The sequence below is a fragment of the Gavialis gangeticus genome, unplaced genomic scaffold (genome assembly GCF_001723915.1).
Source record: "Gavialis gangeticus isolate Ggan-Ray unplaced genomic scaffold, GavGan_comp1, whole genome shotgun sequence".
In the NCBI taxonomy this organism is placed as follows: Eukaryota; Metazoa; Chordata; order Crocodylia; family Gavialidae; genus Gavialis; species Gavialis gangeticus.
In genome coordinates this window covers 31,340,128-31,355,957 of record NW_017729030.1, presented here as the reverse complement: position 1 = coordinate 31,355,957, position 15,830 = coordinate 31,340,128, and the positions used below count along the sequence as shown (strand labels likewise).

Sequence of the window (15,830 nt, the reverse complement as noted above, 5' to 3'; positions counted from 1 at the left end):
TTTGATCATTGGACGGGCCATTAGTGCGCGTCGTCTCCAATAGTACTACACAGGATAAGAAGAATCAAATTAAAAGATGAATGTGATACAAGTAGTGTGCAAAAATTAAGTCTTCTATACTTACATGATCTCCAGTGCCTGCTAAATGAATGCACACAGGTCTGTAATTGCCATTCCATTTCTTGGGCATTATGAACTGAAATCTAACCAAAAAAAAAATACTATTTCATCTATGAAAATAAACACACCAATTAAATGAAACTTCTAAGTGGCCACTATACTGAAAAAGAGTAAGTATGTCCTTAACATTTTCTAGCAAACAATTATATTCTATTCATCAAATGAAGAACACATTAAAAATATATATATTTTTTAAAGTAACATGTGCTCACAAGGAGTTAAAGATTATTTTCCAAACAATATTACTTTGTTAGGTGAAGAAGGTAAGATGTACAACAAACATGTGCAACTTAAAGGCTATACCTTGTACAGGAGGGATCGAGTAGATAAGAGGGGTGGGGGTGTAGCTCTCTATGTTAAGGAAAGCTATGCGACCCTGCAAGCTGATATTGATGACCAGGGTGAACAACTGGAGACGCTCTGGGTTGAAATCCGTGGGGAACACGGCACAGGGGACACAATGGTGGGAGTCTACTACAGACCTCCCACCCAAAGTCAAGACCTTGACCAGGAGTTCACCCGGGAACTGGATGAGGCCGCATGCTCCAGGACCATGGTTGTCATGGGTGACTTCAGTTACCCAGACATCTTGTGGGAGGATCACTCAGCAAAATCCAAGCGGTCACAAAGCTTCCTCTTGTGCGTGGATGACCTCTATCTGACTCAAGAAGTCTACGGGCCAACGAGAGGTAAAGCACTGCTCAACCTGGTACTGGCTACTGGGGATGACCTAACTGGCAACCTAGTAATCAATGGGAAGCTGGGTGACAGCGACCACGAGCTGATCACCTTCACCATCCACCGTAAAGCTGGCAAGTCAGTCAGCAACACTGAAGTCCTTGACTTCAGGAAAGCCGACTTTGACAAGTTCAGGAGGCCCTAAGGGACCATGGCCCCAGGGGGAGGGGAGTTCAGGAAGAGTGGTTGCTCCTCAAGGGAGCGATCCTCAATGCACAAGCTAAGTCTATTCCATCTCAGAGGAAAGGCAGCAAGAGGGCACAGCAGCCCCCCTGGCTCTCCAGGGATCTAGCAGACCTCCTAAGGCTACAAAAGGCCTACAAAGGATGGAGGTTGGGATTCACTTCCAAGGAGGAACATTCTGCACTGGTCCGGTCCTGCAGGGAGCAAACCAGGAAAGCCAAGGCTGCAACGGAACTCCAACTAGCTTCGAGCATCAAGGACAATAAAAAGTCCTTTTTCAGATATGTGGGGAGCCGGAGGAAAACCAAGGGCAATACTGGACCCCTGCTGAACCAGATGGGGCAACTGATGCCCAGGAAAAAGCCAACCTATTAAACGGGCACTTTGCATCAGTTTTTCATCAGTCCCATGGGACGCCCATGCCCACCACGGGACAGGGAGGTCCGGGTGAGGGAGATGCCCTGACTTCCATTAATGCTGACCTCGTGAAGGAACACCTCAAGAGGCTAGATACCTTCAAGTCAGTCGGCCCTGACAATCTACACCCCAGGGTACTCAAGGAGCTGGCGAGCATCGTAGCACAGCCTCTGGCACGGATCTTTCAAAAATTCCTGGCGCTCTGGTGTAGTGCCCAAAGACTGGAAGAAGGCCAATGTGATGCCTATCTTCAAGAAAGGGAGGAAAGTGGATCTGGCTAACTATAGGCCCACCATTTTGACTTCTATCCCAGGGAAGAAGTTAGAAAAGCTTATTAAAGAGGCCATGCTTAATGGACTGGCAGATGCCAACATCCTGAGGGATAGCCAACATGCATTTGTTGTGGGTAGGTCTTGCTTGACCAATCTCATTACCTTCTACGACCAGGTGACACCTGGACAAGAGAGAAGAGATTGATGTCATATCTTGACTTCAAAAAAAAAAAGCCTTCCATCTGGTATCCCACGATCTCTTGGCGAAACTGGCCAATTCCTGCCTACTTTGTAATGATAACTCATGTTTACCATGTACTAGGCATGGTAGTAGATGGAGTTTGGGCCTCAGCACCTTCGTGCAGTCCTGTTATCACCATCAGGATCGGAGCACAGACAGTAGCACCTGCATTCTTGTACTCTGGAGTTCTTAATTTCTTTCACTGGATGTCATGGCACATTTCATCTGCATTCTTCTTTTTTCTACATTCTCCTACCTGTAATTCTTTTAAAACAACAAAGCCCTTCAATCTGGTATCCCATGATCACCTCTTGGCGAAACTGGCCAATCGTGGCCTTGGGTTCACCATGATTTGATGGCTGGGAAAATTGGCTCCGTGGTCAGACCCAGAAGGTAGTAATTGACGGAAGTCAATCATCATGGTGTCCTGTGACCAGTGGGGTCCCCCACGGCTCTGTCCTTGGACCCATATTGTTCAACATCTTCATTAATGATGTGGACATTGGAGTCAGGAGTGGACTGGCCAAGTTTGCTGATGACACCAAACTTTGGGGCAAAGCATCCACACCAGAAGACAGGAGGGCGATCCAGGCTGACCTGGACAGGCTCAGCAAATGGGCGGACGAGAACCTGATGGTGTTCAACACCAAAAAATGCAAGGTTCTCCACCCTAGGAGGAAAAACCTGCAGCATCCTAAAGGCTCAGCAGTGCTACGCTGGCTAGCACTACAAAAGAAAGAGACTTGGGGGTCACGATTGACCACAAGATGAACATGAGCCTGCAATACGATGCTGCGGCTAGTAAAGCGACCAAAACACTGGCTTGCATCCATAGATGCTTCTCAAGCAAATCCCAGGACGTCCTTCTCCCCTTGGATTCGGCCTTGGTGAGGCTGCAGCTGGAGTACTGCGTTCAGTTTTGGGGTCCACAATTCAAGAAGGATGTGAAGAAGCTTGAGAGAGAGTCCAGAGAAGAGCCATGCACATGATCAGAGGTCAGGAAAACAGACCTTATGATGACAGGCTGAGAGCCATGGGGCTCTTTAGCCTGGAAAAGCGCAGGCTCAGGGGTGATCTGATGGCCACCTATAAGTTTATCGGGGTGACCATCAGTATCTGGGGGAATGCTTGTTCCCCAGAGCGCCCTAGGGGATGACAAGCTCGAACGGTTATAAACTACTGGAAGACCGTTGCAGGCTGGACGCAAGGAAGAATTTCTTTACCGCCCCCAAGGTCTGGAACAGTCGGCCATCACAGATGGTTCAAGCACCTACAGTGAACACCTTCAAGAATAAATTGGATGCTTATCTTGCTGGGATCCTATGACCCCAGCTGATTTCCTGCCCTTTGGGCAGGGAGCTGGACTTGATCTTCCGAGGTCCCTTCCAGCCCTAATGCCTATGAAATCTATGGAAGTAAATGTGGATTGCATAAGCAACAAACTTTTTCTTTTAAGTGAGACCAGCTAAAATGAAAGATTCAAGATGAGCAAGAGAGATAAACTAGGAAAAAAAAATACAATTAGACTTTTCAAAACAGGTTCAGAGTACTTCACTTACATCTATATCAAGTGCATAATTCACTTAACCTTATACATCAGTCCCAGTTTTTTGCCTGTTGCTTGCATTCTCCAACAGGCATTGATAATCCACATTACTGCTGTGGTTTGGCTTCACTATCTACTCTGCAATATAACTGTACTTCTTTTAAAAGGCTATTGGTGAAAGTGACTCAGGCCTGGTAAAACAGCCAGCAGACCCTATCCACTTTAAAACTGCTACCAAAGCAGAACAGGAAGTAAAAACATTTAATAAGGTTCTAAAAGCTTAGTGCAGACTGTTCCGGTAGTTTCTGAACATTGTTCAAGTTGAGCTTGAACAGATGCATACTCCAGGTAAATACATAGGGTTTTTTCCAGCTACAAGGCTATGCATTTAAACCAGCTTCCCTATACAGTACTCTGGTTTAAAATACCCCCAGCTTCCGTATATTCTAGTTTAATTCCCCCCACTTACCAAAAACACAAAACAATCAAAAAGACCATTTTTTCCCTTAAACACCCTTCCCCCAGCTTATCTGCCCTATTCAAGCAAACAACCGTTGAGCCCCTGGGTCTTTCACCACACAATGGGGCACTGTTGCAATAAAAGAAGTGTTGCTTCGAAGGAAAAAACATTCACTTACAAGCTAACTTAAACAAAAAATGTGAAGTGCATTCAGGCTATTAAAGTACTGCCTAACGCACAGAAATTTCAAACTAAATCCAATATTTTATTTATGTAAGTTATCTTGAAAGCAAGTCTAGGTTTCTTAAACAAGTTGAATAGAAGGGAATAGATGAAAGATGACACCTGTAGCTGCCACTCTGCAAGTATATGAAAGCACACAGAAACTATAATTATAGTGCACATTCAGCTGTGGGATCAAGACAGGAATTTTAAGTAGCAATGCTTTTACATCAAGCAAGAGGGAGGAAAAGGCAGTATTACAGGGGACACTGCATTTTTTTTAAATGGAGTTTTAGAAGGCATGGCATCTCAGACGCATAATACTGGCTCATTGGAGCTATTGATGTGATAACATTATGTTCCTTTGCAGGGAGATAACTGTTCAAAATTAACCAAAACAAAATTAAAGCAAAGTTTGAAAAGCTTCAGATACCCACTGACAAGAAGTCTAATTCTTCTAACTCAGGAGTAAGCAATGTTTTTTGGCCGGAGTGCTGAAAAACACCACAATGCCTACCTTGGAAGGTGCCAGAGTGCTGGCATGCCAGAAAAACAAAATGGAGGGCATGGGGTACATGGCAGGATGCCCTGCTTGTGCCCCTTGCCCCCCAGCCCGGGCTCTGGCTGTCAGCAGCTACCCGAGCTCTGGGTAGTTGCTGGAGCCCAGGCTGTTCCCAGCAGGGCTTGCAGTGTCTCAGCTGCCTGCTGGGAACAGCCCAGGCTCCTGGTTGGCAGCAACTACCCAGAGCGAGGGCTGGCTGCAGCCAGAAAGCTGCAAACAGCCGTGCCAGGCTCCACAGTTCTGGCCTCAGCTCCATGTGTGTGCAGTTGCCACCGGCATGGAGCTGATGCCAGATCTGTGTAGCCTGGCACAGCAGTTTGCAGCCTGCCTGCTGCTTGCTGCAGCTGCCTAGAGCCCAGGCTGGCTACAAACATCTGCGCCAGGCTCCAGAGCCCAGTCACTAGCTCTGTGCCAGGAGCAGGAGAGAGACCAGGGTTGCACTGCCTTAGGCCCCTCCCCCACTGCCCACTCCAAAGCGCAGGTGCACACGCTGGTACAGAGCTGATGCCAGGGCTCCAGAGCCCGGCACAGCTGTTTGGAGCCTCCCAGCTGCAGCCGGCCCCGGCTCTGGGTAGCTGCTGCCAGCTGGGAGCCCAGGCTGCTCCCAGCAGGCAGATGGTATGCTGCAAGCCCTGCAGGGAGCAGCCCGGGCTCTGTTGCTGGCAGCAGCTACACAGAGCCAGGGCTGGCCGTGGTGCGCCGAGCAAAATGGCTTTGCGTGCCGGGGGTTGCCGACCCCTTTTCTAACTAGAAACCAGTACAAATGATAGTCCCCCTCCTACTTCTAAAGCAGGACCTGTACACTTAACAGTCAGAAAAGTGACTGCTCCTGCTTCCTTAATGGTTGAGGATGCACACCTTTTGGGCTTTCCCACAAAGCATTTTTTTGCCTTTCAAAAAAAAGCAGCAAACTCACCCTTTCAGCATTACCAGGCTCAAGTTAATGTATATCTGTACACATAATATATGGTTAAATTCTAAAGATAGATGGATGACCAAAGGCACTTTTTTCCAGTCAACACCATAGGTGTGTGTTTTGGAAATTGCCCACTTTTTTTCTTCAGATGCACAATGAAATAAGGCACTATTTGCTTGGGTATTGTTGCTAGCCTTGGCCATTTTCAAGAGGCCCAGGCTAAGCTGCAGAAACAATGCTAAGCAGAGGGTCCAAAGCTTGTTTCCGAGTAACTGTAGCGCAAACCTTTGCAGATGTGACAACTAATGTGGTCTAGCAAGTAGAAAGGAAACCAAACACAATTAAACAAAGCACAAGGCCTGAAAGGAGATAATGAAAGACCACACATTAAATAATCTATATACACTACTGATGCAACCAAATGTATCAGATGTTATTTTGCTATACTAGATATATTTTTGTTAAAATGCTTATATAAATTTGTACAAACAAAAACAGTCTTGTCAGAGAAGACCATAAAGTAAAGTAAAGAAGAAAAAGGAACAGTAATCCACAATGGGGAAGGAAAGGAGACAAGATACCCTCCTTCCCAGGGATATGAATCCCAACTCACTGATATCCTTCCAAGTCTAAAAAAGATCTGGTTCAGTCCAGTTCCAAAAGTTTCAGTGAAACAAAGAAATGTAAATAAAACCAAATCAGAGATCATTTATTAGAATATTAAAACTAGCCATCTATAAATATTAGACATGAACTGGAGGGAAATTTGGAGAACTCAGAAAATTCAAGACGACCTGCTGCCCATCTGCATGCTACACTCCTCCCACTTCTCAAGTCTCCCCAGCTGGTACAGGTGAGAATCTATGTTGTGCTGTTGCAGGTAGTCAGATAGATTTTGGGATAAATGTCTGTTTTCATGTTTTAAAGGTGCAAGCAAATAAAAGGTTGGACGACCTGTTTCTGACTCTTATCAGTAGCCTACCCACAATCCGGGTAACAATATACTGCTGGCCTTCACAAAATGCAAATACACACCCCATCTTAGACATAAAATGAGCTGTATACACTTATAAATTTTTTTTTAAAGATAAATTAGCCAAAACATTATTTTTACTGTAAAATAGTAACATACTTTCTCTGTTCCTAAAGAGGCAGCTGAGAACAGCTAGTATATTTGTTTGAATTTTTTTGCTTTCCAGTGTTTCCACCACAAATAGTTAAGCTGTGGTTACATACTGAACTAGCCAGTATCTTCCTAAGTAAACTCATAAATGCTACAAAAGCTTGACAATTCCACTTCTAGAAATGTCATCTTTTGTGCATCCTAGCATGTGCTGGCTTTTGCTAATAATCGCTCCCAATTTTAGAACAAGCTCGTTCAGAAAATAAACCATTTTTGCAAAGATGGACTCTTGTCAACAAAAGCAGTTCTCTCTCAACCTTGAAATCTATTTGTATGACTTACTACAGAGACTATAGTTGGAACCATTTTTCAAGAAATGTTTTACTGAATGGATATAGGAATTACTCCCTGTGTTCTCTATAACATACTAGTTCTCTTTTTGGCACCAATTTTAGAAATAAAATGTGAATTACTTCCTTTCCTTACCTTGCTACGATGGATTCTGTCGGCAAGATGCCTGGAATATAATGAGCCAAAGGGGAAATGAAGTGTCCATTAAGGATCTTACAGTCTGATTGCTCTTCAACCTATGGCAGAAGTGGAAATGAGATGTGCATTTAATTTACCTCATATGATGAAGGCTGAGCATTCATTAACCCATATACTGTATACTCCAACCCTAGGCAGAAATACACACACACACACACACACACCCCTTCTAATATTTTTTAAATCATCACTGCAAGTATCATGTTATACAAGCATAAAAGAAAAAAGATCTTATCATAAGCCACTTGCACTTGAGCACCCAGTTATTAAAACAAAAATCAGGTAATTTACAAAAAGCATTTGACTTAAGACACTAAGTTCTGCCTATTTGTTTTTCAATTATTCAATAATGACATCTGTGTGCATCTCCCCCCTAAAAAACCCTGTTTCTGATAGATAGATAGGTAACTTCATGCTGAAAGAATAAGACAATGGCTATAAAGATGTCAAATCTCACCCTTAAGACTCAACTCTTTTGTGAGGTCTTTTAAAGCCTGCTGATGAGCAGGTATAACTGTTCAACTATTTATCCACTGTTTTCCCCATTCTTTCCTTTTTCCCTTTGATAATTCCCATATGGCAGTCATATCCCTCATTCTATCCATACCCTCAATTAAATATTTCTAGGGATGCAGGCACATAAACAAGTCACCATGAAGTAAGGGAGAATGCCACCTTGCAGCCAGTGAGCTGCTCCAAGGTCAATGACTTACTCACCTCTGTAGCAAGTATAAAGGTAGGTTTTTTCCCCTTGGGAGGAAAAAGCCATCTTACACTTACCATACAATAAGAGCATGTATATGGACAATTACCACAGAGTGCTGCAAGCTCGCTTGCTAGCTTACATTGCAGTAACTCATTTGGGGACTTGTACCTTTATTTACTGAACCAAGCCAGTCACTATGTCTATTTGCTTGTATACCATTCCCTGCCAGTTTGATAGTAAAAGTCCCTGCAGCAGGAAATGTTTATGCCTATGTAACAGCACTAGCAGTATCTTTTCCACCTCCAATCCAGTTGGTCTTTTTTTAAACTTACTTTGTTCTTTGCATTTCTTTGGTCTTTTACACCAAAGAACTCAGTGCCTCACCTTAGTCAGGAGCGAATACATCAGTAAAAGCAGTAAACAAGAGCCTCTACTTATCCCCATCACATTACCTTCACAACTGTTACCTCATAGCTAAAATCATGACCTGAATTCTGACTTCAAGCTGACAGCACACTGTACCCTGCATTAGGACAACCCCCCCACAAACATAGCATTCCATGAAATATATACATCTAAGATTCATTTAACAGAAGATAGCTTTTCAGAAGCAAGTATAAAGGTAGGTTTATACTTGCTACTTATTTCTGTTAATAGCTTAACAGAAACAGTAGCTTTTCAATAGAAAGAGCTTTCCAAAACCTAACTTCCTTTCACCTATATTATATCTAGTTTGTTTTAATTCCAGATGCATTTTTTTGCTTTTGAATACCTTGTCAGTGAACACTGGATAATCTCTTGAAACCAACTTCTGACATTTTTCCCTGTTTCCAATAATCTTTCTGAATTCAAATATTCTGTTAAAAAGAAAAATAGAGACAGTCAGGCCTAATCACTGAATGTTATGACATCAGTAGATACACCTATGTCAGAATTGCTGTAAACTTCCTTACATGTTACAAGCTAAACTAAGATATAAAAGCACTAAATCTTTTAATCTGTTACCAGTTTGTCATTTCTGGACTACCCAGACAGGTGTGAACTAGATCTGTTTACTTTATTGAAAGGATTTATTTTAGAAAGACTGCTGAAATAGTTTCAAGTGCACATATAGGTTTAACCATTTTAAACATGGTTTCATGTCTTTTGTTATGAAAACTAACTTCAGATTAAGACTGTCTGGGCATTCCAGGCTTGTACCTAGGACCCCAGCTCCAGGATCCATAGAACAACATCAGAAGTTCATTTTCCTTCAGAAAAGATTATTTAGTTCTTACTGTTACAAAGAAACATAGGAACATGTTACATGAGTAACTGATGAGTACCTGAATTTTCAGAGTGTTTGTAATAATAGGGCTGAGAAAGACAATATAACTTCTAATCTGTAGTATAATTTCTTTTTTAGTTGATATTTATAATGTTATATAATTTTGATCTGAATGATAGCAAAAAGTGCAGATGTATTGTAATACAACCCATTTTGAACCCTTATTTCAGATGCATATAACTGGAAAACTCTGAAAAAAAGGTTTCAGGTGTCTTGGCCTGATCCTACAATTAAGTTATTCAGAGGCAAGTTCCTCCAAACTTAAAATATCTCTGTGGCTTTTTCCTCAAAATGGAAAGTTATTTCAATGTTATTGACTGTTTTTCAGTTTACTATTTAAAATTATTTTGAGTAGAGAAGACATCATTCTGTTTCAGTAAAAGAACTGACTGCTTTACTAAGATGGTACAGTGTTCACAGATCTCATAGAAAATAAACTCTCCAACAAGGATTTTTTTCCTCATTCATGTGTGTCGTAATGACCTTGATTTCCAGGATGATGATCTTTTCCACTGCATGCAAGCCCATCTCTGAAATTTTTCTCTATTCTATTTGCACCAGATAGAGAAAGTGACCGACAAGGTTGAATAGAATTTAAGTTAGCTGGTATTGTGCCAAAATTCTCAAAGAGTTATGCTATACAGCAAACCAACAATCAAATGAGTATTAACCACATACTTGAGTTTCAATGTTAAGAAATACTCAGTAAGCTAAGAATGGGCATTTATAGCACTTGGGATAATTTAAGAGCTACTAAACTGCTGTATAAGTTTCGTACATATTTTTTTCCAATTCAGAATTAAACAAGTAAAGTTGAGATCAGAAAACTTTCAACCCCTCTTTAGACTACATACTGGCAAGACTACCCATTACAAATCAATGTTAATGGCTATCCAATATAAAACACAAACTCTGTATTTACTCCAGTGGAATTTAATGAAGACTGAATCTAGCCCGTTATCTTTAATCTGTTAACAACTATTCACAGTATGAAGAAAGCTCAGTCTTAATATTCAAGAAGAATTTGAAGGCAAGTAACAAATCACCAGGAATGCCAAATTAAAAATAATTTTAACCTCCTGATTTCCAATGCTTTGTTTTCTCTGAATGTTGGTTCTAAGTTAAAAAATAGAACCACACAAGCACTAAAAAAATCCTTCATTTTGGAACTTCACTTACCATATTTTCATGCATTTAACACGCCTTGTTTTTGAAAAGCATTATGAAGATTCCCTCCCCCACCGTAGTTATGGCTGCAGGGACAGAGCCTAATCTCAAACTCATCCTCCCTTTCCTACTTAACTGAAACTGCAGCCCTTACTGAAGATTGGCCTCCCTGTGTGAACTTGTGCTCTTGAAAAGAGCTAAAGAGCTATGAAATCCAACAGGAGACCATAAGCCCTAGAAGACAGCAAAACTGCCCTAAAAAGATTAGTTTCATTAGTGGAATAACTGTTCAAAAGGAGATGATTGTAAAGTGTGAAGCTGGGACAATGACCCCCTCAGCTACCTGTATAGCAATACCAAAACTGATGCATGGAGAAGCACCCTGCTTTAATTCCTGCTCCAATCTCCCCAATCACCCCTGCTTAACACACACCACCCAATTTGAGTGGAAATGTGAGTGCTGTATGAGAGAAAATACAAAAACTCTTTAAAATACCTTATACTGTTAATGCCAGAATTAAGAGTAGTTGCAACAGATTAGGAAACTATTTTGCTAGGCACCACATAAAAGAGAAGACAAAGTCTCAACAAGCTTACAACTAAATAGAGCTAGTCAAAAAATCTTTTTCAGTCACCCAAACCTTCTGCACAAATGTGACTGATATACATTTTAAATGGGGCTGGTAAGATCAAAATAGTCTATTCAGAAAAGTATTTGATATTACACAGTGTAGAAGCTATATTAAGAGACTGCAATCAAGATGTTTTACAACAAGGTGCTTTAAAAATAAAATTTGAAACAAATCTTTTCAATAACGCAAAAAATTCCTGCAAAACAAATCCACTTCTTGCAATGCTCTCCAGAAAGGAAAACCAAAGCTAACACTGTATATACCCATCTACCCACAAAAAGCAGCAACATTATTTAATTCCCATTTTGAAATAGAACAACTGGTAAGCTTACTTATAAAGCTCTCCTGGGAAGTCTCAGGTAAAAATTTACATCCCCACCAACCTTTGCTGCAGGCAAAAACTTCAAGGTTAAAATCAAGATGATATACACCAAGTTGTTTGCAGTGCAAAATTATATAAAATATTAAATTACTTCAAAAGTTCTCAAGTTTTAAAAACTGTTTTCTTAATGTTAAGAAGCTTGTACACATTCAGTTGCTTATTATTTAAACTTTAAAAAACCAAGCGTTTCACTTCACTTCAAATTACTACCCTTAAGAGGTTTTAAAGTAAATCAATTCAGATATTTAATGTTAAAAAAAAACCATTTCCATACAGTTTTAAAGAACTTTAAAACCCCACAAAGCAAGAGCTCTTTCCAAAGAAAGATTTTTCTAACTTATTAAAAACAATGTATTTGTAAAAAAACATAATCACTTTTTTAAACAAGTCAGTGTCACTTACCAAGTGGAGAAACAAGATACACATCTAGCCTAAATTATCCATTTCAAAATTTATATGGGAAAACTAACTTATTTTTGAGAGAGAAAAAGAAAAGAGAAAGTTGTAATTAAGTTTTACAGACATCACCCTTGGATAGTACAGATCTTTCTAAAAGTTATCTTTTACTAGTATGTGGAAGTTACCATTAACTGGACTCTTCCTCTATAAAAAATGCATTGTTTAATTATTTCATATAGACTTTCCTTAACACAAAATAAACTTTAACTGGTAAATGCACTTTAATCAATACAAATATTAAGTTTCTGATGTTTAATGACTCCAGCGGTGTGTTATGCATTACTGGAAACCTAAAACTAAAATGTTGTATGTGTCTAATAGTTAAACATATGTTAATATCTGTGAAATACAATTAAACAACATTGTTAAAAAAAAAAAACACAGAATATTTCATAGCAAAAAAACAGTCACCTTTTCAGGTCCTCTGGCTTTCCCCATCCTTGGATGAAAAGTTTTGTGAGGAGAAGGCGTCTGTATAAAACATCTAGTTTACTCAAACCCATTAGCAGCAAACTGACATCTAGAAGGAAAAAAAAAAGTAAGAGCAAAGCAGTACTACAAAAGGGTTTCTTTGCAGATTTCAAGCTAAAGCATACTAGCCTTCACCTCTGAAATCCTGGCTTGAACACAACAGTGCAGTCGTAATAAACATTAAACTGATTTTGACAAGACGGTTAATCATGATCTCTAGGATATAGATAAAGCCATGTAATATACATCTTGGCCTTTACTTTATGTAAAGCTCCATGCCAGTTTCTAGCAAGCTAGCATTTGGAATCTTCTGGTATAAACACAAACTAGAAAATGATAGATATGCTGCAATTTAGGGGTGCACTGATAAAGATTTTCTTCGCCGATACCAACAGCTAATTATTAACCAGGCATATTGCACAATACCAATCCAATAACCAATACTGACAGTGGGTTGAGTCACGGTGCAGGTGGAGTCATACTTGGCTCCGCCCACCCCTCCCTGCCCTAATCATGTCTGCGGCATTCGGCACCTTTTACATGACCCGCCCTGGCCCCATCCTGCAGTCCACACCACACCAGCACCCAGGACACTGCAACAGCTGCTCCGCTCCAGACCAGCTTGGCCCACCAGTGAGGGGATGGAGGTGTATCCAGGGTCATCCCAGCTTGTGGGAGGGAACCCAGGTGTCCAGGGCCCCAGCCAGAAAGCATAAATTATCAGAAAAGGTTTCCCACTACAACAGCCAAAAAAAAGCTGACAGCCAATAATGTAAATTTCCCTTTTACCAGTGCCGGTCCCTTCCAGCCCAAATCTCTATGAAATCCAACAGGCAACTGATATATCGGTCCACCTCTACTGCAATTCACTTATACCCATATTTACTTTTATGAATTTGAGTAGCCCTAATGGTTTTATAGGGTCCAAGGAATCAATGAATAGCTCAATGTCCAGCTGGGCACAGGTATCAAATGGGGCTCCCCAGAACATCTGTCCTGCATCTGGTATTGTTTAATATCTTCATTAATTATCTGGATAATGAGACTGAGTACACACTTAGCAAATCTGTGGACAGCACCAAGTTGGGTAGAGTAGCAAATACTTTGAATAGTAGGGTTAGGATCCAAAATGACCTGAATGGATGAAAGAAATGGTCTCTAAATCAAATCAGATGAGATTCAACAAGGACAAATGCAAACTCTTGCACTTGGGATGGAACAATTGCGTAGAGTTTTCTGAGACTACCACCGCTTATTTTTTCCTTCTCCACAAATCAAGAGTCTTAAGTCCAACAGGCCCAGCAAAACAGAGTCCCACTGAAAGACAGTTAAGCTTATAGAACCTGTACGAACTTTAAAGCAGGACTGTATTTTGAACACCTGTACAATCTAACAGCTTTTGTAATGCTACCATTTTAAAGAACTATTGTGCTGGTATAAATTAAACTTGTTCCTAATGATAATACAAATCTTATCTGTATATTACTACCATTACACTGGCACTTGTGTTGGCACAGTTACACTAGTTTGGGTTGTAACTTTTTTCATGCTCCTAAACTATACAAGTTTTGCCTGCATATCTATAGAACAGGACTTGATAAAAAAACCTGTGCAAGTTGGAAGACAGGAAAAACATTTATAATTTTAAGCCGTTAGGAAAATAACCAATTTAAAAAGTTATTTTTCCATAACGAATTAAAAAAATTGAAGTCACTGATGGTGTGACAGTTTATTCTGCAATTTATTTTTACCAGTATTTTAGAACCTAACCCTCTCTACCACTCTGTGCTGTCCTTTAATTTCTGATTCTCTGTCACATTCTAGGGCAATGTTTCCCACACTTCTAAAAGCAAAGCTTTCTCTACAGAAAACCATGTCATCCAAATGCTTTATAGCATGATCTTCCTTTGAGCAAAATGGGGAAGCTTTCCCAAAATAGTTTAATTACCAGAGAGTTTGCCAAAAATCCTGGTTATACAGTTTAACTTACTGAAATGAATAGGGAGCCACTTCTATTTTCTTGGTAGTCAAAACAAGAAGTTAGGTCTGGCACACGTATCTCTCACAAAGGAAAACAGATTCTTCCAACAGAAGTTCTGGGCTTTTTCCTATCCAGAAGAACACAAAAACACAATTAATTATAGGACAAGTTTATAATACTATGGTATTATATGAAACGGGTATCAATGTAAGCAGGGTAAATAAAGGTAACTTCATCTCTCCCGCTTAACATTGCCAAATCTGTACCTACCACATTATCTATTTACAACCTCTATTTACCTGGTTGTAGTCCAGAGGTGGGAAAAAAACACAGCCTGTGGCAGGCCCCTTGGGCACTCTCTGGCCCATGGCACATTCTGCCACACTCTGGGTACACAGCGGTGCTGGGACAGCTCCACAGCTGGCCTGCCTTTCTAGGCAGCCCAGGTGGTGGCGGCTCCTTCCAGCTGCTCCCAGCCCCGCGGTACTGGCAGGGGCTCAGCTGTACAGCCCTAACCCTGGCCCACCCCACTCCTGCTCCAGACTGCCTGGCAAAGCAGACCAGCCAGAACCTGTGCGCACAATCCCAACTTGGCACGCCCCACACCTGCTCCAGACTCTCCCCTATCACGCTGAGCAGTGACAGCAGCCAGGCAAACGCTACTGTTCAGTACGGGGGAAAAAGCGCCCCCACTCCCCCTTCGCTGCTGCCAGGTCCTTCTTGCTGCAGCAGGCCGGCATGGGCTCTGGGCAGCTGCAGCAAGAAGGACCTGGCAGTGGTGGGGGTGAGCGAGGAAGCACTTTTTCCCAGGCCCAGCAGCAGTTTCTTCTTACCTGCTGCTGCTGCTCAGCATGGCCAGGCAGTCCAGAGCAGGTGCAGGGCAGGCCAGGTTGGGGGTTCACACAGATTCCATTTGGTTCAGAGTTGGTCTGCTCCACCAGGCCAAGTCCAGAGCGGGTATGGGGCAGGCCAGGGTTGGGGCTGTGTGCAGGTCCCTGCCAGTACCATGGGGCTGAGGCCACTGGCAGTGGCAACCAAAAGGGGCCACTGCCACTGCCTGGGCTGCCTAGGAAGTTGGGGCAGGCCAGGATCAGAGCTGTGCGCTGTTGATGGTGGCACATAGGCTCCAGGCTGTTGCAGGGGGAAGGAGGCACTGAGCTGAGTGGCAGCTCCCCAAAACCGTCTATCTGGCCCATGAACCCAAATAATTGCCTGCCCTGTTGTAGTCCCTTTATTTACCTGGTCTTTACTGAAGTACAGCTAACTCAACTTCCCCATCCACACTCTAGCTGCAAG

At 41.8% G+C, this 15,830-nt stretch overlaps 1 protein-coding gene across 3 annotated transcripts in view; it reads right to left on the bottom strand.

Moving 5' to 3' along the window:
* Nucleotides 1-14,681, bottom strand: part of ABHD18 (abhydrolase domain containing 18) — a 48,978-nt gene extending 34,297 nt beyond the window's left edge. The window contains exons 1-5 of one of the 3 annotated variants that reach the window (XM_019522084.1): nucleotides 14,544-14,681; nucleotides 12,494-12,602; nucleotides 8,888-8,972; nucleotides 7,347-7,447; nucleotides 125-203 (exon numbers count right to left, since the gene is read on the bottom strand). In XM_019522084.1, the coding sequence (XP_019377629.1) occupies nucleotides 125-203; nucleotides 7,347-7,447; nucleotides 8,888-8,972; nucleotides 12,494-12,585 (357 nt within the window). In that variant the 5' untranslated portion in view covers nucleotides 12,586-12,602; nucleotides 14,544-14,681. Of the gene's footprint in view, nucleotides 1-124; nucleotides 204-7,346; nucleotides 7,448-8,887; nucleotides 8,973-12,493; nucleotides 12,603-14,543 lie in introns of those variants that run through there. The other 2 variants (XM_019522085.1, XM_019522086.1) reach the window with 2 other exon arrangements.
* Nucleotides 14,682-15,830: the final 1,149 nt, after the last annotated feature.